The sequence below is a fragment of the Urocampus carinirostris genome, chromosome 13 (genome assembly GCF_059441175.1).
Source record: "Urocampus carinirostris isolate Australia breed hairy pipefish chromosome 13, RoL_Ucar_1.0, whole genome shotgun sequence".
NCBI lineage: Eukaryota > Metazoa > Chordata > Actinopteri > Syngnathiformes > Syngnathidae > Urocampus > Urocampus carinirostris.
Window position 1 is genome coordinate 18309918 of NC_142361.1, and position 27873 is coordinate 18337790.

Genomic DNA, 27873 nt, shown 5'->3' on the forward strand with positions numbered 1-27873 from the left:
AATCTACTATTCTGGCCCCTGGGAGAGAGCTTTTTCCACCATGTGGCCCCTCAACCAAAACAAGTTGGACACCGCTTGTTTAGAAGCATGCACACAACAAACATGAATATGACTAGAAAAGATCCGCGCTACACTTGTAATGATTGGCTTCAGTGTAAAACAAATCTATGAAAATGCCTGGAATGGCGTGATATTCAGCAGATGCTGTGGTTGGGGGCTGGGCAATTAATTGCATGTTTGTGCATGCGTTCGTGCATGTTTGACCCAAATGTGCACTTTTGAAGGACGACACTCATCTGTCAGACCGGGACGCTCAATAAGTGGTTGACGTTTCAATCCAGCTATTTCAATGCATGCTATTCTACTTTTATTTGACTTTATCAATTCGACTAAAGACATAAATCCCTATTTTCTTCAACATTTTCACAGAAACAATAATAAGGTTTGCTTTAAGAAGGATATACACAAACTGTTTGGCAAACTTCAATCCTCATCTTAAAATAAATCAGGCGTGGGCAAACTGCGGCCTTCAGGCTATACGTGGCTCGTCAGACTTTTTAATCCGGCTAGCCGAACTAGAATGTTTAAAAAAGTATTGCACCAAAAGTTTTTTTTTGTGCCAGTCTTGCCTCCAGTCTCCTTCTGTGTCAATGTCCAAAAAATAAGATTTTTCACAAAGCATTAATGTGTACTGCACCAACATACAGAAACATTTTTTTCTGCCTTGCATTGCTTTCTCATCTGTTCATTTTATTTATTAAGGTGTATATCAAATGTTATGCAAAAACACTTGCACGGCGGCAAAAGTTCAGGGTTACCGCAGCCTCCCCATGTGGCGTTTGCATGTTTTCCCCGTGCTTGCGTGGGTTTTCTCCGGGCACTCCGGTTTCCTACCACATTCCAAAACCATGCATGTTAGGTCCAAATTGTCCCTAGGTGTGAATGAGCGAGATAATTGTTTGTCTCTATGTGCCCTGCAACTTGCTGGCAACCAGTTCAGGGTGTCCCCTGCCCACTGCCCGGAGATAGCTGGGATAGGCTCCAGCACCTCCGCAACCCGACTGAGGATAAGCGGTGCAGATAATAGATAATCAAAATTCGTGCTTTAAAGAGACACAATACAACTTTTCGTGAAATCCAATTAGATAAAATTGTCTCTGACATAAATATAAATACAATGCCTCATGCATTACCGAAGTATCACATCCACACAATCAAATCAATCGACCATTGTTTTTCCTCTTGGCCTGGCCCCTCTGCCACATTTTTTAACCAAACACATGAAACCCATCCATTAGAAGCTGGTTTAAAAGACGCTATCAAGGTTCTGTTCAAAAATGTTCAGTATTTGGTTGAGGAGTTAAAAATTGAAACTCAACTCTTGCAAGACTGAGAAATACTAATATAATAATAATTTGGTTGGCAAAATTTGGTCCACATTGCATGCGCTTAATAAAAAATATTTTTAGACTTTTATTTTTGGAATAAACCATGTGTAACACAGACCAGATGAGATTTAGACCAAAATCCAATGTCCAACGGATATCTTTAAATGAATATTAGTGCTTTAACAAATTTAGCAGTCAATAAGTTATTTGAACGAATAATCTATTGATAAATTAATTTGAAGAGTTGAAAAGAAATATTGCAAAGCACCACATGATTTTCATCAGGATAACCAAAGAAAAACCTTGTGATCAATCTTGTAAACTGAAGTTAGAATACAGAACATATTTTTAATGTGAACTCTTAGTACCATTTTAGAGGTTCCTGATATTTTCACAGACGTTAATTTAATAAACACGACATTCAGGACGAAATAACAGAAGAGGTCAAATCTTGGGCTCCGGTCCGAACACAACCCGAAATTCGGGTTGATCGGGCCTCAAATGTCAATCATCAATATTGGGTTCTTCTCGCTGTTTTTTTTTTTTTTTGTCGTTCGGCAATAGAAATAGCTTATTTCGCAGTTTAAAGGTCGTTGTTTGCTAGCTGATCTCCAATCATGTCGTCCTGCGAATCCCCAAACCTGCAGAGGGTGGCTAATCCCGGGAGTTCGGTGACCTAAAGGTAGACCGGCTCACCGGGCTTCTGTCAACGCCGGCCGAAATTGACTGGCATGTCCAAGGGTCCATAAGATGCGATGGTCGGAAAGATGCATTGGTCTTCACTGCCCAGGCTGTTGATTAGCATTGCCCACCTTTGTGCGTTCCTAGCGTTGCATAGCCTGATGGCTCAAGTTCAAAATGAATTGATTATACATGAACTTAATTATGGATTTGTATTTGGATGAACTCTTTCCAATATATCATGAAATGAAATGATCTGCATTTATACTGTATAGCGCTTTTCAAGTCAATGACTTCCCAAAGCGCTTTACAGTGTGCTTCACATTTCCCAATAGCAGCCTTGTATTGCAGCCATGTAAGACGCTAACCTGCTTATTGGGGGTATTAGGGGTTCAGTGTCTTACCCAAGGACACTTCGACATGTAACACGAGAGAAGCGGGATTTGAACTGGGATCCCTTGATCCCAAGACGAGCGCTCTACCTCCTGAGCTACTGCCGCCCTGAATATCAGACTTGTTTTCAACGTTTCCAATTTGTCTGCCGTGAACCTTTTATGTTCATTATTTCCTCTATGTCTTGTTTAGAGGAAGAGATGTTCGCTGTGTTGAAGCCCTGTATGTCGTGCCGTCATTTGGTTTGACATCCCCGAAACGTTTATTTAAACTCGCACGAGGAAGTCTGCATGTCATCAAACGCCTCGCCAGTGTCTACATCGGCTTCAACAAAAGCTGCGTCGTGTAAACGTTAAATACATTTCACACCTGAGAGCTCCTTGCTGGCATTTGCACACAAAGCCCAGCTTTCCCTCCTCTTCTTCTTCTGGGAAAGTGACGACAGATGCGCGTCCTGGTCTAATTGCACCATTTCGGCCCATTAGAGGCTTCATGAATCCTGCAGGCTGACAGCGCTTCTGTCCTGCAGACAGCGTCCAGATGTCTCGCTGGACCAGCAGAGAAGTTCCCAGCTTGTAAAGATGATAGTAAGGATATACAACATGGATGGGGGAGCGGGTTTATTGGACTAACACTCAGAAACCCCCAACAGGATGTTGTCAACCTGCGCTTGTCTTGAGCGATCATTCGTGCGTCTTTGGGCCAGGTTGTTAAGTTTAGGAAATGGAACTTTCTGAGGTTCAGTAGTTCCTCAGTCAAGTGAAACCTCTATTAACCTGGTTTAAAGTTTGTTTGTTTTCTGTAATGAGTGTTGTGACATTTGGAATGTGGTCTTTGTACCAGAAAAGCACCAAACTAACTAAATCCAGTAGGACAAAACAGGCAGTATTAAAAAAATATCCCTTCCAAGTTGGCCATCAGTTGGCCACCACTAACTACTGATGCCCAATCTTGGTGATGCTCAACATTCAAACCAGACAATAAAAGCCAAACTCATCTCGTTCGTCTTCCTTTCCTCATAATACTATTTAACGTGGGAGCTTGCAGTACCTTTATAAATTAGCTAAATTCAGTTGTGTGTCATTTCTACCCTTATCATTCTCATTCATTTTTTGTATTTATGTCATCATCTCTATTTATTGACTTACTTATGTCTCTCTCTTTCTCTCTCTCTCTCTATCCCCCTCTCTCTCTCTCTCTCTCTCTCACTCTCTCTCTCTCTCTCTCTCTCTCTCTCTCTCTCTCTCTCTCTCTCTCTCTCTCTCTCTCTCTCCTTTTGTTAGAGGGAGCCTAAAAATCCAGCCTGACCCGAGAGGATTGTACCAAAAGAACCCTTGCGATGCCCAATTGCAAATCAGTTTTAAAGAGCCTTTCTTTTAGTTATATCTCCTTGGTTACATAAAGCAGATTTACTCCAAAGGGTGTGGAAATCAAACAACAACATTTTTGGCTAATAGTAACAATGATGTCGACAGTGCATAATAGTCAAAATAATGAAAAACAGTGAGCAAAATGAGTGAAAATAATTGACTGGCATCCTATGTAATCTTCCTTGCAGATGTCCAATATTAATGTATTTATTGCCCTACTTACGAACCAGACAGGTTCTGGACGAGTGTTCATAAGTTGAATTTGTTCGTAAGTTGCTTCAGTGCTATATTTTGTATGTTCAAGGTAACCTGCATGGTTTTGTACTAAAAAGTAAACATTTCATAAAATAATATGCTCTATAAAGATATATAAAGTTAAGTTCAACTTAATTTTGGAAGATGGGCTTTAAGAGCGACTTCCTCCTCGGTGGTAAAAAAATTGGCCGAAAAAAGCGATGCAACCATTTTCTCAGCCGCATTAAGCTTTCTTATTCCACTTTCATTTCAAAAGAAACGGCTCGCCTCTTGTTCACACTATACACCAACCAAATTGAATGGATGCACGAGGTATTAAACAATAAATTCATAGCGCGCTGGAGATACAATATAGAATGTTTACATACGAACTAGGAAGAGGAAGTGGATTTATTCTTTGGGGTGGATGCTGGGTGACCTCTCACAGCGCCACACACCGATTGTGGTGGAAAGAAGCACTACAGCAATGTCCTGTACTCGAAAAAAAGGTGCACACAATACAAAATCTAACTTACAGCAATGTTCTGATTTTTTTTTTTTTTTTTTTTTTTTTTTTTTTTTGTATCTACCATTTTTCGTAAATCGAATGGTCGTAAGTAGGGGAGTGTCTGCACTTTTGTTTGTAGTTTGGCTTATTGCTAAGTTTTTGCTAACACTTGGATTTTCTATTGTTTTATATCATGAAATATTATGTTGTTTTGTGTGCAATTTTTATTTATGTCTAAATCTCCAATATTCCAATAGAGGTGGAAAATAAAAATGTTTTTTTTTTTTAAAAAGCCAACTCATTTATTCATCAAAAAAGTATTTGACGGATTAATCGATTGTTAAAATAATTGTTAGTTACAGCCCTGTAAATGAATGACATGGTAAAGAGGGTATAAATAAATAAATGCAATTATGACGCTTATGTAGGCCCTTATGCGAGTATATACAGTACGTGAAGTCGTTTGGATTTAGCTGATATCATTTTGTTTACTCATAATCTTGATGAGTAACAAGAGTATGAGTATGTTATACTTGATGAGTAACAAGAGTATAAGTATGGATGTTAAGAGGGCTGTATTAGAGTATGACTGTGTTGTAAGGTGCAGAGACTTGGAGCCTGAACGCAGATTTGAGAAGGAAATTCAATGTTTTTAAGATGAAGTGTTTGAGGAGTGTTTTACAAGTGACAAAATTGGATAGATTGAGAAATGAAATTGTGAGAGACACAACTAGAGTAATAGTAGAACTGAGCAAGCGTGTGGATAAGAGAGTACTCGGTTGGTTTGGACACATGGAGAGGATGGGTGATGAGCAAATGTTGAAGAGGATCTACAGAGCAAAAGTAAATGGAAGGAGACCAAGAGGAAGGTCGCAATTGACGTGGATGCATAGTGTTATGAGTGCACTGGAGGAAAGAGGTCTAAATGTAGCGGAAGCTAGAGCTCTTGTTGGTTACAGGAATGAGTGGAGAGGTGTTGTGAAAGGATAATGAATTGGACACGGCACCTGTATTATGCGTCAGGGGGTATACCAGTGAAAAGCTGTGGGGCTCTACTGTTGAACGGAAGATTTTTTGTGTCACCCTGACCCGAGTGACATGGCCGTTCTCTTGTGTCCCGTTTCATCTGGAGGGACGAAGGCATGACCAACTTGGGTGCCGAGGTGCTTAACTTGTTTGGGTGTTTGGGCATTTGGGTTGGCCACGGTATTTTTTTTTGTTTTTTTGCTACTTTTTCCTCTTTTCTTTTCTTTGTTTTTGTGTATGTGTTTGTCTTGCTGTCGGTCACCCCTCTCAAGGGATATGAGGATAGAATTTTGTTTTTGAAAAGCTGCACAATCCTTTCATTGAATACATCTGAGAAGTGGAATTTTTGACTGGTTTCGGTCGTAGCTTGTCATTAGGGTGGAATAGTGGTTCGTGTAGTCAGACCACTTGAGAACCAGTGATGTCATGAATTACAGTAATCCTGACTGTCAAACTCGCAAAGTTAGTATTACCAATAACTCATTATTTTACAAAACTGTGGCTGATTTTGGAATCTTTTCAGGTGATGGCACCTTCTACTGGCTCGTCCTCCATTTTACAACAAATGTTTTCGCAGTATTGGTTCTTGTCATCCGGTCAGTCGTTGCCGCACTAAATGATGGATTCTTGCGTTTCTCCTGTGTCAACAGATGCTTGTGTGTGTGTGTATTTGCTTTATGTGTTCCCAGATAAAACATCCTACTTATCCTGTGTAACCTCAGCTGTAATGGTTCTGTAATGAATATCCATAAACCACAGCCGGGCATCTGGACAGGACACACATTCACAACACACATTCACAACACACACACACACACATCATATAGAGTACAGTACAATATACCAGACCTACTTTCACCCATAAACACAAGTCACGCACACACGCACACAGCAACTGGTAGGTCAGGTTTTGGTTAGTGGTTGCCATAGTGACCAAGGGGAATTGCTTTTAATAAATAACATTTTATCCATCCAGCATGTTCTCACTTTAGTCCAACAGAAAACCCTGCTGCAGTTAGCATTTTGTTGTGTGCAGTCGCAGTTTTAAGCACGGGCAAAGCGGTCAGCCGCCCGGGGCGGTATTCTTAAAATGATACATTAGAGGTGGCACAAGAGTTTTGAAAAATTAAATGAAAAGAAATAATAATAATAGTAAGTGAGTGCCGCAAAGTGGTTTTGTATTATCTAACAACATATCACGCAGTGGCTGAGTGGTTAGCGCGTCTGCGGCACAGTTCTGAGGTCATGGGATCAAAGCCAGCTACCAGCTTTCCTGTGAGAAGTTATCATCTTCTCCCCCTGCTTGCATGGTTTCCTCCAGGCATTCCGGTTTCCTCCCACCTTACAAAAACATATGTTTCTGGTCCCAAGTGTCCCTAGGTGTTATTGAGCAAGTGAATTGTCTGTGTCTGTTTGCCCTGCGACTGGCTGGCAACCTGTTTCGGGTGTCCCTCCCCGAAAATAGCTTTGATGGGCTCCAGCACCCCCGCGACCCTACTGAGGATAAGCGGTGCAGATAATGGATGGATGGATATCACTTTGCATCTTGTCAAATGGACGCCCCTTTGTTGCAGCTTTGACACCCCTGCTTTCTGCAAGACTGACAGGCTATAACAAGACGTGGAGCGTAGGGTAAAAGTGTAGGGGAACCGCCAGGAGTAGTTAAGTGTAGAACCACCACTGGCTGTGAGATTTCGTCATCAAAAGTTCACAAGTACTTTAGGCACAGCACAAAATCAAACAACATCAATCATGAATTAACAAAAAGAAGCGAGAAATGATATGCACAAAAAACAGCTGCGCAATACAATAACACAAAACATAAACGTGTGCCCAAAAATTGTAGGCTAAAGCCAAAGCTTTAACGATTTTACTTCTATTCTTATTTGTTTCCCTTTAGAAAGGACATATTAAAAATTAAAAAGAGAAAACGGCACCTAACCCCACAAAGGAAAACAATAGTGGTGTCACTAGTGACTTATATATCATATAATTAAAAGATAAAGCAATTACAGTCTGCTTCGTATATTAATAATCTGTATTTTAATGTTAGGATCTGGTAGACCTTCCACAAGAGGGCGCCAACTGGGTTTGGAACTGGGCACAGATTTGTCCAATCACCACGCACCCGTCCTTAATAATCCTGACCCTTTATATTTGGATAGTACCTCTGGTTTGGTTGTTGGTTCCTTTTTTTGGTTTGGAATTTTGTTAGTTATTTGCGCTCACTTGTTTTGGGGTTGTTTACTTTTTTCATCGCATCTCAATTTCCGGCCTTTGTCTCTGGCATGAACACTTTTAGTTTTATTTATTTTGGACATGTATTGTTTACTTTTTTCAACGCTTGTGTATTTGTTACTTTGTTCCTGGTTGTGTTTTTGAATACTATACCATCTTTATTTTGAGACCCCTGCCTCAGTTCTTGTGTCCCCTCCACTCGTGTCCACCTGCAATAACCTGATGTTAGGTTTCACTTAACTTATAATATGTATATTCTTTATATCCAGTGTTATGCACAATTTAATTAGCTTTCTTCTTTAATCGACTTAGCAATTCTATGTTGTTCCAAGATGTATTTCCCCAATTCTCTATATGATCACTTAAACAAGGCTAAATTAATGAACTGTTGGCTTGGAGAGGAATGGGCATCACCAGACACAACACTTTAAGTGGTGAAGTTCTGTAATCATTATGCCTGCAATTCCATCCATTCATCCATTAGCTGCACAGCTTATCCTCAGTAGGGTCGCGGGGCTGCTTGAGCCCATCCCGCCCATCTTCGGGCAGCGGGCTGGGGACACACTGAACTGGTTGCCAGCCAGTCGCAGGGCACACAGGGACAGACAATTCGCTCGCTCATTCACACCTAGGGACAATTTGGACCGGCCAATTAACCTGACATGCATGTTTTTGGAATGTGGGAGGAAACCGGGGTGCCCGGAGGAAACCCACGCAAGCACGGGGGAGAACATGCAAACTCCGCACAGGAAGGTTGGTAGCTGGATTTGAACTGCCTGCAATTCAGTATGACAAAAAGTTTGTGAACCAGCTGCTGCCACATTGTGATAAAAAAGTTGCCCCCATCCACCTCAAGGTGTTTGTCATAGGAGTGAAGTCAACAAGGTCAATCAGAGGGCCCGTGGATGTGCGGCGGATGTTAAATTGCAAGGCAAGGCGCCCCTGGCGTCTGGCTCTTCCTTCGGCCTCTAACGCCATTTGCGGCCGCAAAGTAAAAGCCGCTGAGTGGCTGTTGACTGGCCCCAGTGCCGGTCAAACGCGGAGGTGGTTGCGCTTCACTTGAGTGCTTTCTATTTGCGCTGATTGGGAGGCAAGGTTGGACTAACCCACAAAAAGGCACTTCATAAGTCCAGATGCAGGAAAACTGTGTTAAGTGTTACAGAACTGCCTTCACATTGGATTTAAATTAAAATTAAATCCTAGCCCTGCTTGAACTCAAAACACTTCATTTAGTTGAAGGAAAATTTCTTGAAAGTTTTTTGTTATAAAAACATATTTGCAATTTGTTTTAATAAGAAAAATAACAGTTCTTCTCTGGGCACCTTTTTTTTTATTACAGCTAAGTATTTACAAAAAGCAGTACGTGAAAATGAAAGTACAGCAACATGACTGGCTAATAGTGACAATATAACAAACAGTGGTGAGACAAAACAATGAGTTACAGTGTTGAATAGTAGTCAATGTAACCAAAAACCCTGACATCATAAGCAATCTCCTTTGCAGGTTTCCAACCAGTAAAAAAGAAATGCATTCTTTATTGTGAGCAAGCAGAATAAAAACACATCCGAATAAACTGTCAAGACTAGAACGAAAACAGGACCCAATAGCAAAGCGTTTATCACAAGTTTTATTGAAGGAAAGTGGAAGGGGTGCGCCCACGATCCGGTGTTCGCTGGGCGCTGGAAGCAAGTCGCTCTCGTACTCGGCTTGTGATCCAAACACGGAAGTGGATCTTCCGTAGCGAGCGATGGCTGTGTCAGGGACGGAAAAAACTGGTGGGTAGCCGGGACTGGGAGAGCAAAGCGTGGTCGGGGTCGGAAACGAGTCGTAAACCAGAACGGGAGAGTAGAGGTAGTCAGGGGCAAAATAGGTCGTAAGCCTGGACGGGAGAGCAAACATGGTCAGGATCAAACAGGTCGTAGCCGGAGACAGACGGGAGCAAAAATGGGACAGGTGGGAGTCAGGGTCGAAAAAGGCTTGCCTAGTATACACTGAGATTCGCAGACGGACTTACAACAGGGGACTGACAGGACTGGGTTCGAATAGTGACAGGGAGCCAATCAGCGGCTGGCGCCAAATGAGCGGGCGCAGGTGATTCCATTCGGTAATCATGACATAAACAATAAATAATATACTTTTATACTTTTTTTTTCTGCATAAACATTTAAATAAATCAACCACAGTATTATAACCAGCCTTCATTTTAAGTGTCTAATTACCCAAAAATATTCCTTAGTTCAACCATTTAATACTAAAGCCAAAATCATTGTAAGTGTCCTTAACTAAAAATGGCATTTTGATATTGCAAGTGTACTCATTTTTCATTGCAAGTGTAAGCATTAGTAAGAAGGATTGATAAAACACTCTTCATTGCAAGCATATGCACTAATAATAACTAAAACAATAAAATAACACATGGCTCAATATTCAGATTTAATTTTTGGGTGATCAAATTTAATAATTAAGAAAAGAAAATCCGTTCCCGCCCCACAAAATGAATCGTAAAAGAGCATCACAACATGAAATAAACACATGTTCGAATCGGATTACCACACAATGAACATGAAATTAGAGGCACATAATGTAAAAAACGAAGATTCAAGGTAATAATTAAAATATTCATATTCACCTTTTTGCCTCGCGTTTCTTAAAAAACTGATCCAACGACATCTAATTTTGCCGGCTTTTAACAAGAAGAAGTAGCGATAGCCTGACTTTTTATAAATTACTGAACTTCATGGAATTTTGCTATAATGTCTTTAATTTGGGCTGATTAAATAATGGCTGCGTCCTCCTCCCTGCTCTCTTTAAGAACTCCTTCTCATCGTCTCTAAACTCAGACTGGGATGGTGATAAGAAGAGCATGCTGGGGCACACAGCACTGGTAGTCAGATTTTAAGCAATAGCCGCTTTAGTAAACTCTGGAAGCGGCTTATAGCAGCGGAAACTGTATTTTTGACTTTGTATCCTTTGTATCTACATGCAATATTTTCCTTTCAGGTAATTTGTTACCTCAAACCTTTGTACATTCATAAGAAGAAGTACCACTGTAGATGAAAGGAACCACTCCATGCAACATCTTATAGTTCCTTGTTTTCCACTTTTTCTTTCTTATTTTTGTACTTGTAAGGTAATCCGATCCGATTGTAAATGCCATTCCATCAAAGCACGTTAATTGGAACTAGGGTTGCAGCTATCGATTATTTTATGGTCAAATCGATCAATGAGCCTACTCGTCGGATTTGATATGTGTGTCTTATTATTTTCGGTTTGAAGCTGAGCACCAGTTTCGGTTGTTGTTTTCAACACATCCATCATGCCGATTTAACCGAGCTTCTTTCAAATGTTTTCGTCAATTATTTTGCGGCCTTAATTGCCTATTTTATCTCCATTCGTGTTTCCAAATAGACTCGTCTGCCACAGATATTTTCATTTCAGAGCTCATAATCGTAAAGGTCAAAGAATTAGTGAGTGCATCGTGTAACATTTGTATATCGTGCCACTGAATACCCTCCCTAAACAAATATGTATGATTCCTGCTAACAACAATTTAGGAAGCCTTGAAAGGTCAACTTTTTTTCTTCTCTTCGTAATTTAGATTTTAGGAACTGCTGATTGGGCAAATGAACAGACATGCGCACAACTTGACTTGAAAGCTAGACGAAATGAAGATCCAAAGCCTTTTCAACTGTCATTCCAAAAAAAAAAAGGACCACGTTGTAGAATAGAATGATAATGAAGCATTATGGGAATAAATTAAGCCAGAAGATTGTTGTACAATCACATGTTCCTTCAAAATAAAAAAGCAAAACAACATAGTACAATGAGTAAAACTAGTGTGATTATGAGATAAAATCTAATGATTTTTCCTATGGCATTGCCGCAACCTGGGCTTGATTCCCGTTGCATCCAATGTTGAGCAATTTTGATCAGTGGTATTTGGCGACTGATCGACTGTTGCCAACCATTGCACTACAACTTCATGCCGACACAACTGGACTTCATTTTTTCCCCATGAGGCCGCCGGATGTGTTTCCAAATGGTACTTTTTTTGCTGCATACATGCAAGCACACTGCTGCTTTTGTTTGGGATGGCAGCCGACAGTAAAGACGCCCCGAGTGGGCCGGACGTTCATTAAGTCCTCATTAGTCCATCTCATGGCTGTGACCTCATCAGGCTATCGTCCCCAACTGACCAGATGCTCGCCAGACGCCGATGTACGTCGGCAACAATCGCGTTCCGATGTGACACTTTGATGAGGAGGGCCGGGTCAGATTTTGCAGGGCTGGCGCCATATTTCGGTACTCCCATCAGTCAGGGGTATCATATCAGTACTGTACTTGTGGTTTGGACATGAAATGTTGTATTAGCTCTTATACAGCCAAAGCCTCAACACGTTAATGGCGTCTAATGTATATGTGGCCTGCGCAGTCCTTTGAGACAATTTGTGATTAACGACTTTACTGATAAAAGTAACTTGACTTGTGTGAGCAATACTGAAAATCGATGCCATCCAAGTAGATACACTTGTATGGATTTCCCCACAGTTTTTACTTCTATCAGGAATCGTCATCTTATTAGTACTCATTACCCCTGGTTCCTTACTAGTTTGCTGTCTTTTTTGACCACACTAGCACCCTTGTCTCAGCTCTTCAGTCTTCCATAATACCGAATCCCTGTCTGCCCGTCTGGTGAACGCTTGGTTTGTTGCCTTCACTGCTTGGGTCGACCACTCGTCTGCCTCTTGGATCACGATACTTGCCTCTGGCGTTTTAGATTATGTTGCCTTGCTAGCTGACTCCCCGTTTAATAATAATAATAATAATAATAATTTCCTTTGTATTGTCATTCTTTGTAAGAACGAAATGTCGATACACCTGACCCGTTGTAGCGAGCCGATGCAGCCGCAGCCAACAGAGGGCGCCGCCATTTTACCAATGTTATAAGTCTACTGTACTAATTATTGTTCCTTCACTGGGCTTTTCAACCAGCTGATTGGATTCTTTCAAGTAATAATTTTAGGGAAAGATTAGTGTTTTTACTTTAAGTGTCAAGCCTTTGTTGAACTCTTAAATTAGGGTTTCAAACCAGGATTAGCGTTTTGAATGTACATCTCAAAATAGTATGATCTCTCAAAATCGCATTTGTGTTTAATACTCCAGTTTGAACGTCATATCTGAGATTGAAAAAACATTTCTTTTAGGAATTGTGTTCAGGCTTGAATTTCAAGGACGGCTTCTATTTTGTTGTCTCATCAGCCAGCAAGAATTCGAATAACTGGAGCCGGTGCAGAGACCGAGTCCTCCGCCTGATTTTGTCTTTTATTGTGGTGAGTCGCAGAAGCGCAATAAAATGCTAGAAGAGCAACTCCTGTGGACTGTTAACACTGCAGGGATCAATTACAGCAAATGGGACTTTGGCTATTTTCCGCCGCCGCCGTCGCTTTATTGCACTGGGACGCTCGTTATTAACGATACACAACATCGAGACCCCTTTGCGCCACTGGAGATACTTTTTTTGTTTTGTTTGTCTTCTTTTCTGAAAAAGAAAGCCAAGACAGTCAGTGAATGTCACTGAAGTTTGTTTTCTGTTGATGGCGGTGTGTGGCCCTATGGATTTGCTTTTGGATGTTTTACAGTTTTTCCTCGGTTATCGCAGTAATTGGGGGCCAGAACCTCCCATACAATGTGAAAATACGCAAAGTAGCATTGCACTTTCAAAAAAGCCCCAAAGGGACAAACTTACCCCGGGAGGACACCCTTTAACGACTGATTCTATATGACTTTAACAAAAAAAAAAAAATTACATCCACAAATAAAAGTTTAACAAATAAATGCAGTTAAATGAATTGTCTGTCTTATCTTATACAAAAAGTTCAATCATATCGGAGGGCTTCTCCTTTCAATGTAAGAAAACGATATAGAGGATGGCAGGCGAGCTGTACATTAGCTTTGGGTATCTTTGAAGGGTATGCCAGGTCTCTTTTATGGTTAGAATACAACTGTCGCAAATGTAGCTGTTTCCTACAAGGTGTATCCATGTCAACGGGTATTGAATCTGGCGTTGGCGAGATACAGGCTTGGCAGGGGAATCTTGTGAGAAGTAGCCTAGCCGCAGTATTTGGGACCTACAGTGCCGCTATTGCCTTCTCTCCCAATGCCGCCTCCGTCTCTTCCCGAACCCGATAATAATCCTCGGAGCACCTGCTAGTGATCACCATTTATTTATGCTCTTCTGACTTTCCTCGAAATCCAAATTAGTTGATGAATTTCTTTTTAATGTGATGAACTGCTGAAATCCTTGCTGGAGCCATATTTCACAGTTTACTTTGAGTGGACACATTCTCCTTCGCGCCCACCTGCTGTTTGACTGACAGAATACACCAGTCTATCCATAGCCCCGCACACAGGCAGTCACGCCCACCCAACACACACATGTACAACCTGCCCCCATGATAGCATTTGTTGCGTCCTGTCTGCTGTGCTTGATACATTGACACGAATGACTATAAAAGCAATTCATTTTAAAATCCGTGAAGCAATAAACCAACGATAACCTTAGCGCGATGTAGCGAGGGGTCCCTGTATAACTATTAGGAGGACAATGTTGACTCGTCTTTTAATTGTATACAAGTGAAACGACAGCACATCACTCACTCAGAAAACAATTGGGTTAAAAAAAAAATGTGTTAAGCAGGAACTAGTCCATTACCTGTATAAATATGACATATGACCCAACATATGGAAGTGTTAAGTGAAAACAATACACTAAAGCGAATTCATGTTTTTCTAAAGAACTAAATATTTAAAAAAATAAAATGAATAACAGTCTTATTTCCTCAATATTCTACTCTAAATATATCTACTTTGTTAAAAATTATCTGAATTAGTCAATGATTAATTGACAGTTTCGGAGCCTATAAGCCACATACGAACACATATACACACATGTATCACTGTAATTTGTGTTTTTCCTTGTGCTTTTTGTGCAATACACCTAATGGTCAATAATACGCACTGTCACTTTAAATATATTGTATACTTGAATTAGAGATTTTTTTTTTAAGTAGGAATATTGTTCAGTGTTTGACAAATAATTGGTAAGATTTTTAATAAAAGCTTTCAAAACCCAATCGGAAAGTTGCTCAGCGGGAGGAAGAAAGTAGTTCATGGGAAAAGAACATGGCTCAAGGGATAGTCCCAGACTCATTATATTTGGAGGGAGGAAGGGTAAAAGGGTGGAGATTGGTTGCAAGTGGGGGTTGAGAATGATTGGAACACAAAACTACAGGAGATGTGTTCATCAATTTGTGGCCGCATCGGAAATGTGAGCCACCGGGGGTCCTCGCTCCCCTGACCAGGCATCCAGATGGCCCCAGTCCCAACCATCCACATGTTTTTGAGTGCCATCTGCCTAGAGTTTATCACATGCTCAACAATCCCAAGGGGGCGCTGTTGACAACTATACTGAGAACAAGCCCATTGCCTCTTTTAAAGAGCGACAATCTGAGTTAATGTTGTCTCGTGATGGAGTGCTTTCAGAATGTTGCGCACTTAAATACCAAACAAAACAGAATTGCTGACCGTGCATTTTGAGGGGTTAATGTGCACACATTCAACTAAAGCAGTGGTTTTCAACTGGTGGGTCAGAACCCAATAGAGGGTCACGGACACGATATCAGTCGTCACAGGCTTTTGCCTTAGCAGAATAATGCTAAGAAAAGAAAAAAATTGAGGGTCAATGACACTCCTTTACATTAGATGCTGATAATGCTCAGCTAATGTGAGTTGACACCGTTTCACACCATACCAGTAATGTTTTTTACACATGTTGATCATTTTTTATACTAATCTCCGATGATTCCTCCTTCACTCATGGAGCTACATACAACCCACAAACTACCGGAAATACACAGTTAAAAAGAACAGAATGGAAAGGTGGGTATGTTTATAAATACCTACAAAATAGATCTAAATACAGTTATGGTGGCCCCGTCTCAAGCATGGAGTACAAGATCACGTAATTTCTCCATTCCGGTATTTTGATTTTCTTCATACTGCAAACAATCACACCCAAGCCGTATTTACAAACATGAAATTAAATACTGAAATAAAACATTATTGGTTGAGTTACCAGTAGCGAATGGTAGACAGTGCAATGTCAAGGGGCATGGATTATACAGAAACAACAAAATAAAACCTGAGGTCGAGTTTACGGAAAAAGATTGCTGAGTTTTTGTCTTGTTATTTGTGATACAGTATTACTTTTGCTCTATGCCTGGAGAAAAAAGAAATAACACAGCTTGGACGTCAGAAGAAAAAAATGTTTATGTGGTGTGAAGACAAAATGGATATGGAGTGTCTCGGATGTGAAGAATTATGAAGGGTTCACCTCTTTGATAGATTGGTGTACAAGATGTGTTATGTTTCTTTTATTACGTGGCAACTACTAACGCAATTACTGTTTTACTTGAAGTAACAAGTAAGGTGCCCAACACCAGTAACGACCTACACAGGGTTCCCGCGGATCTTTGTAAAGTCTTAAAAGACATTGAATTCATTAGTCTAAAAATAAGGCCTTAATTGGCATTAAAATGTCTTAAATCCAATTTCCGAAAGTCTTATGAATGTGAACAAATGAATGTAGGAAAAGAGTTATTAGTCAGTTAGTTATCAGCCAGTTTTGACAGAGGATCTATGATGTACTGTAAACATAAATTTTATTCATTCTTTTCCATGTCTAAAACATTGAAGAGTGTTTTGTTGTTTTTTTTCACCTTGACCAAAATATGATTTTATAAAATAAAAACAATATTTGTTTAAAATTATTTCTAATTCATGTTGTTATTTTGTTATTTTATTTTTGTTTTTATTGTGTTTGTTTGCCTACTTTGTCTTAAATTTGATTTCAAAGGGTATTGAAGAAGTCATAAAAAGTCTTGAATTTTGCTTGCCTTAAGCTGTAGGAACCATGCTATAGTTTGGTGTCCCCGTGGGTGGGTTTATGAAGACCAGTTTTTGGTGCCAGAAGACAAACTCTTTGTTTGCCTCACTTGCCTCGGTGTGGCCTCAGTGGGGATCGGCTTCTGCATGAGTTTGGGGGAGTGCCGATTGACTATTGATCGCTTCTTGCCAAACAAACCGCAGTGTATCTGCCGTTTTCTGCATGAAAAAAGCCAGCGAGCTCCCGGCAGCCGCCCGAAAATCAATCGCAAATTGTGAGTTTGAGCTGGAAAGAGCGGTCGGCGGACACCAATGAAGAAAAAGAGACGTGGGCCCTCATCCTCGCTAAATGTTGTCTTTTGGGGACTTGGAGGTGGTTGAGCTGAAACGCTTGTCAAATAAATTCCTTTTACAAAGTTTATTGTTTTTTACTCAAGGGGAGGACAGCCTTGAAATTTGGACCCTCGAGACATTCTTTACTTTTTATTTTACTAGCAGTCTCTCTGACCACCTTTCCCTTAATTACAATTATGTTGTCACATCCAGTGTTTGCCTGGAATCAGTACATATTCCTTGTCCATTTTCAGTGTTGGGCGTGTTACTGAAAATCAGTAATCATACACATTTATTAGTTATTTATATTCTGTTATGCCCCAGATTACTGACACCCAAAAGTAGCTTGACCTAAAATGACAAGAAAATCTTAATTATGTAAATTTAGGCAACATGATAATTTAAGATTAAAAAAAATAAACAGGGGGGGGAAAGTTTGCCTTTGCTGCAAAAACATTGACAAGCACTGCAATATTGTATATACCGGTACATAGCAAGTAGTACACGCCCAAACCCCCCATTAAAATGTGTTTAATGTTCTTTATGTTGTTGTGATGGATTACTTTAATTTACATTATTTTTAGACATCACCAGCATGAAATAATAACATGACCAAACAATGTATCCAAAACAAAATCAGACCTTAATAATCAGATATGTAGTTTTTAGCATGACAAAAAAAAATTAAAAACGAGAACAGGAAATCAAGCAAACATTGAAAAGAGGATAAAAGTACATGCAATTTTATTATGATCTTTCACATTATCAATTACTGCAGTTGATGATTCCAAATAAATAGTATCATATTATTTTACGGGCCTGCGATTGGCTGGCTCCAGCACCCCCGCGACCCAACTGAGGATAAGCGGTGCAGCTAATGAGATGAAATGAGATATTATTATACGAAAAATCCACTTTCGTGTTCGGATCACGATCCGATTGCGAGAGCGACTTGCTTCCCGCGTCTAGCGAGCACAGGATCGCGGGCGCTGCGCTTCCTCTCTCTATCTCAATAAACTTGTGAGAAACGTTACGCGATTGGGTCCTGTTTCCATTCTGTTCCTGGCAATTTACCATGCAATAGGAAATTGTTACAATAGAAAAGTATGTTTTTGATTAAATATCTACCCAAACATAACTAAAAAAATGTTACATTTTCTTATCGCCACCTCTTTGAGCATCTTGGTACTCATGTATTGAAGATTTTGTGTTTATCAGCGAGTAGGAGAAGCATTTTTCATTCGGTATTTTCCTCTCAGTCAGGTAAGACTGTAATCACCTGCATTTGTTTTCTCATTATAATACGATGTTCTCACATGTTTGCAAATAGCTTTGAGCACTTTGTTCGGTTTATAGTTATTGTCCATTTACAATTTCATCACTATTTTGTGTTTTGCTTACAGCATGGTTAACCTCTTTTCTCAACGTCTTTTCTCCTGCTCGACAATCTGATGTTAAAGAATACATCTTTACTGTGTCATCACTCCTCCCCATTGAACTACTTCTGATCTGCATCCCCCCTTCTTTAGCCCGTTTGAAGTATTGCTTCTCATTAGCACACTTTGGAATCCAGTTCACGGGCCGCCTGCTCCCAGATGTTTGTCACGCCGGCCCTCCCCCCGGCTTAATTGGCGCTGCTGCTTAATTAGACCAAAAAAGCTTTTTTTTTCTTCATTTTCAGCAAGGCATCAGCAAACAGTCTTGCTAGGACCTTCACTGGAAATTAGCGGGCGCGCTAGCTGCATGCGTTTATTTGTGCGGTGGCAGGAATAGTGACCAACTTGTTGCGTGTGTAGGAGATGTTTTTGTCTTTGTTTGTACGTCATCAAGACTTTTTTTTCAAAATTTGCATTGAGCAAAATATACTCTACATAAAAATGAGAATATATTGGAGTCCAGCAAGATTATACAAGTTTCATACAGGCAATGACTGATTATTTATCTTTTTTTTCAGTGTTCAAAATCCAAAGAAATACGTAACTGGACCGCACTTTTTTTTAAACCAAAAACTAGAATTAGAAATATCTTTAATGTCATTTATAAGCACTTTATGAGCATTTTTGACAAGATCAGACATGGCACTCCTGGATAAACACACCATAAAGACTTGAAAGAGAAAAATCAAATTAAAAGAGTGTCAGGATAGATGGGCAAAAATATGTACCAGTTAGTACTTGGAGACAGTTTAAGTTGTAAGTGCTTCAGAACAATAATACAGTTTTTAAAAAGTGCAATAACCCTTATCAGTAATAAAATGAAAAATAACTCAATAAATAAGATATGGATACCCATTTTTATATCTTAGGCAAGAAATATATTTATTATAGTCTTGTGTACTTGTTTAGGTTGGTGGCTCTACGGAGGAAACCGTCTATGAGCCTGTTTGTCCTTGTTTTAAGGGGCCTGTAGCGTCTACCGGAGGGCAACAGGTCAAAGAGGTAGAGGAGACTTTTACAATGTTGACGGCTCTGCTTTAGTATCGCAAGCCGGAAATATCCTCCAGACTGGGCAGAGAGCACCCAACAATTGTCTGGGCTGTGTTGATTACTATTTACCTGTACTACCAGAGAAGCAGGTCAAAGAGGTGGTGGTTAGGGTGAGAGTAGTCTTATGATGTTGTTTGCTCTGCTGTATTATGGTGATGTCCTCCAAACTGGGCAGAGAGCAGCCATTGATTCTTTGAAATCTCTTGACAACTCTTTGTTTTGTTTTTTTTTGTATTTTGCCCTCTTCCAAGCATACTACACTGTGACGTTGTATGCCAGAAAGTAAAGAATATTTTGTGTCAATTTCCAAAAATAGCTCTGCAACCCTGCATTTTTATTAGAAATATGCACATGTGTTCCGATGAAAATGTAAACAATAGTGAATTGAATGAAGCACAATGAAGCAATTAAGTCCTCTGAGTTTTCATAGATCAGATGTTCAACACTGCTGATAAGGTGTTTTCAGGTTTTTGGAATTGATAATCTGTCTTATTTGATAATTTACTTTGAATTAAATCACAAAGCCACCCATTTTAAAACACAAAGCCTGATTCTCTTCTTTAGTAGTACTTAACTATAAGCAATCAAATCATGAATATATCTTTGTAACCGCGGTGTACCTGTCCCACCAAAGATCCACATTCACGCTGGACTGGATGATGAGGTTTTTATTACATTTTTTGCAGATAGAATGAGCCACAACATTAGCTTCTCTGCTGGCTTTGATCTCTTTGATCTTGTTAGCAGCTGACTCTGTAGACTGCCCAAAGCATATCCAAGAGCTTTCTTTCAATTTACATAAAATACATTTTAGAATATCACAATACATTTTTACATCCATTTTAACAAGATACTTTTAACAAGAGATCGTATAGTGTTTTTTTAACGTTTACAATGAATTCAACATATTTTTCTTTAGTCTAAATTTTAACCAACATCATCCTTTATATATATATATATATATATATATATGAGAAAATAGAAATAATAACAATAATGAGTATAAAAACGGATACAATTTACCTGCAGATGAAATGAGTCGTAACATTAGCTTCTCTGCTGGCTTTGATCTCTTTGATCTCTATAAGGGGAATTAACATTTTAGCACAACAGAAACAAAACAAAACAGCTTGACAACATCAATCACATTACTGTGCATGTTGAGGGATTTGTCAGCTGTGGTTATAATGTTTAAAATTAACTTATTTTGTGGAGCACCAAAAGACGTGTCTTACCGTTGGCAGCTGGCTCTGTAGACTGCCAACAATACCCCGCCTTCCGGTCACATGACAAAAGCCAAAACAAACCCCACCCCATACCAGCAGGTGGCACTGTTCGACTCATCATTGCAGGACACCTACCAAAAACTATACACACATTTCAGCAGGAATTTCAATAATACAAAAGTTATTATTACACCCGTTACATCTTTAAGGATGGATTACAGTAGAGATTTATGTACATTGTTGTCAGATTGAGCCATGCTTGCCTTTGACTTGGCAAGAGGAATGCTTGTTCTTTTCGTTCCAATGTTTTTTATTTTTTAATATATTTATGTCTTCTGTGATCAAAGATTTCCCGTAAAGATGCCTTAGGACAAACCATAGTCTATCTCAAAAACTTTTCCCCTTTACTGTGGGAGTTCTTGTTTTAAATCATGCGAGTCAGGTTTATATAATGGAAACAGGCACACAACGCACTGCTAAGGTTCCAAACTCCCTTCTTGACTGCTTTGATAAACCCTAAATTTTGATGCAACATACATTGAGAATTAGTGTTTTCAAGATTTTGTCATAGGATTTGTAAGACTTTGTTTGAAACTTTTCATTGAAAGACACTTGGAAAAACACAAACATTTTCAATGACTAGCATTTATTAAGCTGTTACAATTGTCAATGTGCTGTGTTGATTTATATTTTGTCTTTGAAAAGTGATAAGGCAACCGGTTTAGGATTAAGCATGATTTTCTAGTGGGCATAATCATCCACAACTGTCCCGAACAGCAAATAAATTCTAACTAATTTTGCTTCTTAACATTGATTATCTTTCTTCACAGCAATGTTATAAACAGAGAAGAGTTAAGCGGCAATAAAACAGGCCGACGTCGAATTGCCAGGGAATAAGGCAGAGGCTAATACCCCACTATGTGCAACTTAACTAAATGCGGGACTGTAAATATAAATCTTAAAAGATACAAATGTTCATCCTAGACTCCTTGTGGAGTGTCTCTTGTTCTTGATTACATGAGCCTGAGCGGAATGCTCTCGAACTTGTGGAATTGTATTTGGCTTTAGGGCCAATAATTTGCGAGCATTTTGCAAATACAGGTTTCAGGACAGAATATTGTGTGGATGAGGGTTGAGATTCTGTTAAATGTTGAACCTGGATAGTTGCTAAGGTCCTGCGAAAGTATTTTTTCCACAAAACTGAAGCAATAGTTTTAACAATAATAATAATAATTATAATCATCATCATCATCATCATAATTCCGAAAAATAACTAATTCAACTTGAAGTTGTGATTTGTCTAAGGTTGTAGTTTTGGCAAGGACGGAGGGGACCAATATTAAGGAATCCGTATTTCCCCCATACTAATATTCTGTGATCACTTGAAAAAAGCCCCATACCCACACAAATTTCGAGCAATTATTTTTTTGTCTCCACTAATGTTCTTAAAATCACTTAACAAAGTGCTTTGTCCGAAAAAGACAAAACATAAAAAAAGACATTAGACATGAAAAAATATTAACAGAAGTTGCTCTTACACTGATTTACGACAAGACTTTTTTTCCCTTTTTTGCAGTGTTATAACACAACTTTTACTAAATTTTACACAGAAGACCAAAGTACCATTTGATCATTCAGATGCATAGTCGAAAGTCCATAAACAATTTAGCTATGATTCTATACAAAAGAGGAAGATCACTCGTCTTCTACGTATATGTATACATATGTATTGATTTTCATTTACATATTGCTGCATTCCAAGTATTATTATGTTATTTATGATCAATATTTTATGACACTATATGACTGATTATTGTAGTTTTTGGACTGGGTCAGATGGGGGTTGGCCTCCTCTTAATGTTTCTTGGCACCTTCTCAAGGTTTCTTATTTTCCTCATGCTGTTTTTTTTCTTAGTTTTCCCTTGCCCTCATGCAGGTTTCAGATTACGGGATGTTGTAATTGTGGCCTTTATAGCTCTTTGTTAATGGCTTTAAGTTACTTTTAGTTTGTTTCAAATACTTCATGGGGGTATTAAACTTTTCATTTTCCCATTAACAGTTTGATTTTCTATGGTGAATGAAAATGCCCTTACTGTTTTTGTTTAATGAAAGAACAAGGATCAGAAAATGCCCTTTTTGGGAAAGTTGTGCATGATCTAAAATGCCCCAGATTCTAACAGGTCGTTTGACATCCTTTGACAGGTGAGCCGGCGGTTGCTCGGGAGAACAACTGCCTGAATGCGGCCAAAGCCTGCAACTTGAACGACACCTGCAAGAAGTATCGTTCGGCATACATCAGCCCGTGCACCAGCCGCGTTTCCACGGCCGAAGTTTGCAATAAAAGGAAGTGCCACAAGGCCCTGAGGCAGTTCTTCGACAAGGTAAAAGTTTTTTTGCTTTCAATTGGCAACCAAAGTAAAGACCTTAGTTTGGTTAATGCAAAGTTTTGGTTTTAAAAATTTCTTCCATAGGTTACTAAGGTCGTTCACTTAAGCGGTTGGTGCATTAACAGAGCACAGGGGTGGGATAACTTTTTGAGGCAGCATTAGGTTTGAATATTTACAAAAAAGAGATTAATGGATTGATTAATTGATTGATTGATTGATTGATTTATTAATTGAATGATTATTTTACTCATTCATTCATTCATTCATTGTTTAAAGTGACGGAGACAAGAATGGCACAAAAACACAGGTTATTACCGTAAATTCTGGACTATAGAGCGCACCTGATTATAAGCCGCACCCACCACATATCGGGAGGAAAAACGATTTTGTACATACACAAGCCGCACCTGTATATTAGCCGCATGCGCCCACATAGAAAAACGCAATACAAACACGAAATTTTTTTGGTTTGAACAATTTTATTGACACTAGAAAGAGCAGATTTACCCATACCCAATACAGTCCAAAAAACCCAGCCGGCAAAATGAACGGAAATTTATACCGGTACTTAAAATTTAATGCAGACCTGCAGAGTCCGGGTGCCCGTTGAAAGTAATCCAAGGGAAAAAGTGTATATTTCCAAAGGTAAGGGTGGGAAAATATATATCCACTATTGTCGGCCGCGTCCACAAACACGTCTCACCTTTACTCCACTTCCCGTCAGCCCGCGTTTGCCCCGCCCCTTCTTTCTCATTTGCTCGTACAAAACATATCAGAATACGTTTCTAAAATAAATACATTACAAAAATATACAGTTGCAAATACATATCATACATGGTTACACATATTTACAAAGAAAGACGGTACACCGAGAGAGTTTTCAAAGCTTTAATAATATTAATATAACTTTCATTCCAAACCGTGCCTGTGAAGGGTAGCAAAACGCTACTAGCAACAAGTTCGCAACACAGTAATCAGCTCTGTTAAGAAAACATACCGTACTTCCAATAAGCACGGTTAACTGTCGTCATCTTCCTCCTTATAAATGACGTCATTAGAATCGTCTTCCTTCAGTATGGGAAAGAGACTTTGGCATATAGACGTCGTCCCACACTCCCTTATTCAAAAACACGCTAGCATCATGTTTGCATAGTGAAGTTTATGTGCGGTAGCTCTGATTCCTTCAGTATCGGACTGCTCGATTGCGTTTTGCTTGAAAGTTGCGTCATGTGCCGTTCCTTTTTGCAATTTGCATGATGAGGATATGTCTATGCTAAATTAATCTGTGCACAAACTAAGAAGTTCCAGTCTAAATCTTACCTTTTGTACTCGAGCTCCGCTGGCGGCCGTTAGAAAAATTACATAAATTGGCCGCATCACTGAATAAGCCGCAGGGTTGAAAGTTTGGGAAAAAAGTCCGGAATTTACGGTATATTATTACTACTGTTATGGATTTTGGATGTTTGACCCGTGTGGGAGAAGCAGGAACTGGAGGCAGGGGTGCTCAAAATAGGGGATTGCATGTAATAACAAAAGCAGGTCGTGGGTGACAAATAATCATGAGTTCGCAAAACAACACAATGTCCAAACAAAACAAAACCTGAAAAGGTCCAAATCAGAAACCACGACAGAAACAGGGAATGGAAAACGCAAGGAGCAAATGAAAGTGACACAATGACCAGACCAAGTTTAACGATCAAAATGTCCTTTTAAAAGGGCATAGGTGTGTTATAATTGGACACTCACATGTGCCCAGTTTGCACCTCAGTTGGGGCCGTCAGGTGGTAGGAGGTATGTCAGACCCCTATAGGTACATTTTTTTACTTTATTATCATTACTTTTTACCATTTCCGTTTTCTTACTCACTAAAACTACTGTTTTATGTGTTAGGCTAGCGCACACCCCGCCCCCTCCAAAACGCCTATCGATGTTTTTATTTCAAATCTACTGTTTTTACAAAATCAAACAACAACAAAAAATTTGACTCAAGACTAGTATTCTAGTCTATGTTTTTTTTTTATCTAAGTCCTTGAGCGTGAATAAGGCACTCCAATGATCGCATTAGATTTCCGTTTTGTGAAAAGTCCGCCACTTTCGGTTTAAAACATGTTGTTTTTGGATTTTTAATGTTTTAGAGATGGATTGTTTTTACACTTTAAAAACAGTGTAAAAATATAGTTTGCAACATAATCTACCGCGTTTTAATGTCAAACTGTTGCCATTTCTGGCAGGTCGGATTCAAAAGGCTGATGGGCTGCATGTCATGGGTGTGTTTTTCTGGATCACTATGGATTTAGGCATAAGAACACTGTGTACATTATACTAGCAGCAATTGTTGCATCGAAAGCATTCAAGGTCAGAAAAGATTTGCGCACGCTTTAATAATCTGTTCCACGATTCCACCACACCCTCTGCGTCATCTAGGACAACATTTTAGCTGCTTATGGAGTTTTCTTGTCCGTACATCAGCTCTAATTGCAGGTATGAAAAATGTCAGTTTAATTCGGAATGAGCTTTTTTTTTCTTCATTAAGTTACCAGCCACGCTTATTGCCTTTTATTGTCCTTTTTTATTATTGCCACTGTCAAACACTTTTCTTGCTTCACAGCAAACACGACTTTTCACTGACGTAAAAGAAATCAAAGATATTGACATCTTGACAACATCTTTACGTTTTTAAAGGTTGCCTAGTGTTTTACATATATTTTATATTTTGTTTTACGCCACCATCTACACTCTGTCAAAAATAATCGTTTGCTGTCATTTGCTGTTCTTTTCTCCAATTTTCGTTTTTTTTTTTTTTTTTCAATAATTGAAGGTTAAGAATGAGAAATAGGCAACAAAACAATACAAAATAAAATCACATGAAATGACTTTGTTAGTTGAACTAAAAAGTGTCAAGGATCCACTAGGGTTGTTGTGGAAGCACAGTACAGAAACAGAGATTAGTGTAGTAACTGGGGTCTTTATTTTGCCAGGGTATACTAGAAGTCAAGTAGAGAGAGACAATCAGGGTCCAAGTTGCGGGGTAGGGTTTGAGTAAACCCATTGAATGCATCAGTCTTAGATCTCGTTTAGGCATTACTTGATCTGTAAGGACAGTCATGGGGTCAGCACATTGAAATAACAAAAAGAGTGCTAAAGTGCTTTTGACGTAACAAGAAAGGCAACAAACTAGCACAGAGCCAAGGGGAAAGCGTTGGATTATTGACAGGGTAGAGTCATGATCGAAGGGAATTTAAGACAAGTGACCGCAACTGTGGGGAGGAAAATTTAATACAGAAGAGAGTGACCAAATAAAGTAAGGTTGAGAGAGAGGTAACCTACAGAGACACGGGAACCTTTGTGCCCCTTTAGGCTTATTTAAAGTCAAAAAGCTGAAACAGTCATTGAGAAACAAAACATATGAATAGAATAAAGGATTCACACAGCACTCTAGTCATGACTGACTTGTTTTTCCGACATGCAGGCATTGTTTAAGGTATTTTTAAGGTCAAATTCAAATGTGTCAAACCAAACGTTTTGTTTGTTTGTTGTTACATCTTACATTTAGTTTTCCGAAATGCTCTGTGCTTTTCATATGCAAAACGCGCCATTGTTATGTTGTGTTTGATGAATTTGACATAAATATGTTACAAGAATTTAAAAAAGGGGTACATTCTCTAATGTAAAAGTATTCAATTACATTTGATATTACAGGCATCATTTCACTTTATCCCGAGCCTTATTTTTCATGCAAACTTACACAGCCCCTTCTGCAGATGTTTTCCTATTTTTACACGTATGCTTTGACTTTGTATTGACATGGCTGTTTAGGGAACAGACAGGATTATTTGGGGACCAAAATTAGTTACGCTCCTTACAAGAAGAACTTGTGCACAGACGTAGGTAGAACATGGGATAGATCATTTACAGGCATATTTTTTTTTTAAAGTTTTTCTCACCGATGTGGGCGTTACCATGGACTGTACGTCTGCAAAATCAAAACAATTATCAGTAACTGTTGTGCCACCCACAGTCGAGCTTCTATTGATTGAGGTTCTCCCCTTTGTTGTCAGGTTCCACCCAAACACAGCTACGGGATGCTGTTCTGTTCATGCCCGCTCAGCGACCAGACGGCTTGCTCGGAACGCCGACGCCAAACCATCGTTCCCGTCTGCTCCTACGAGGAGAAGCAAAAGCCAAACTGTCTGGAGCTGCAGGCCACCTGCAGGACCAACTACATTTGCAGGTGATCCTCGATAAAACCTCAAACGTTGGCACCGGCGTCGCATATTAGCAGTTAACTTGACTAAATTTAAAAATTAATTGTAAATTATTTAGTGCCCCTTAGTGGTAAAAGAAAAACCTTATTCATTTAATAAACAATGTTGATTTGATTATTTTTAAAAACACTCATTGGCTCTAGATATTTGTATTTATTTCACCTAATATGAGGCAAAAGGGAGATCCCATTGTTGTCTACCATCTTGCCGCTAGAGATGATTTTTTTCACCAATTTCGTGCTGCACCAACAAATAGAAACTGAAAAAAACCCGCGGAGACAATCATGACGTCATTCTACAGGACTCCCCCCAACTCCCTGGTCGCCTACCTTGACACGACCAACACGGAATCAGGACCCAAAATCGTAGCGTTAACCACAAATTTATTGATAGAA

At 39.3% G+C, this 27873-nt stretch overlaps 1 protein-coding gene across 2 annotated transcripts in view; it reads left to right on the forward strand.

Moving 5' to 3' along the window:
* The window catches only part of gfra1a (gdnf family receptor alpha 1a), a 112620-nt gene that overhangs the window by 53010 nt on the left and 31737 nt on the right, over window positions 1-27873 (forward strand). For both annotated transcript variants that reach the window (XM_088351515.1, XM_088351516.1), the window contains 2 exons: window positions 23029-23207; window positions 27272-27444. In XM_088351515.1, coding sequence (XP_088207641.1) covers window positions 23029-23207; window positions 27272-27444 — 352 coding nt within the window. The remainder of the gene's footprint in view (window positions 1-23028; window positions 23208-27271; window positions 27445-27873) is intronic.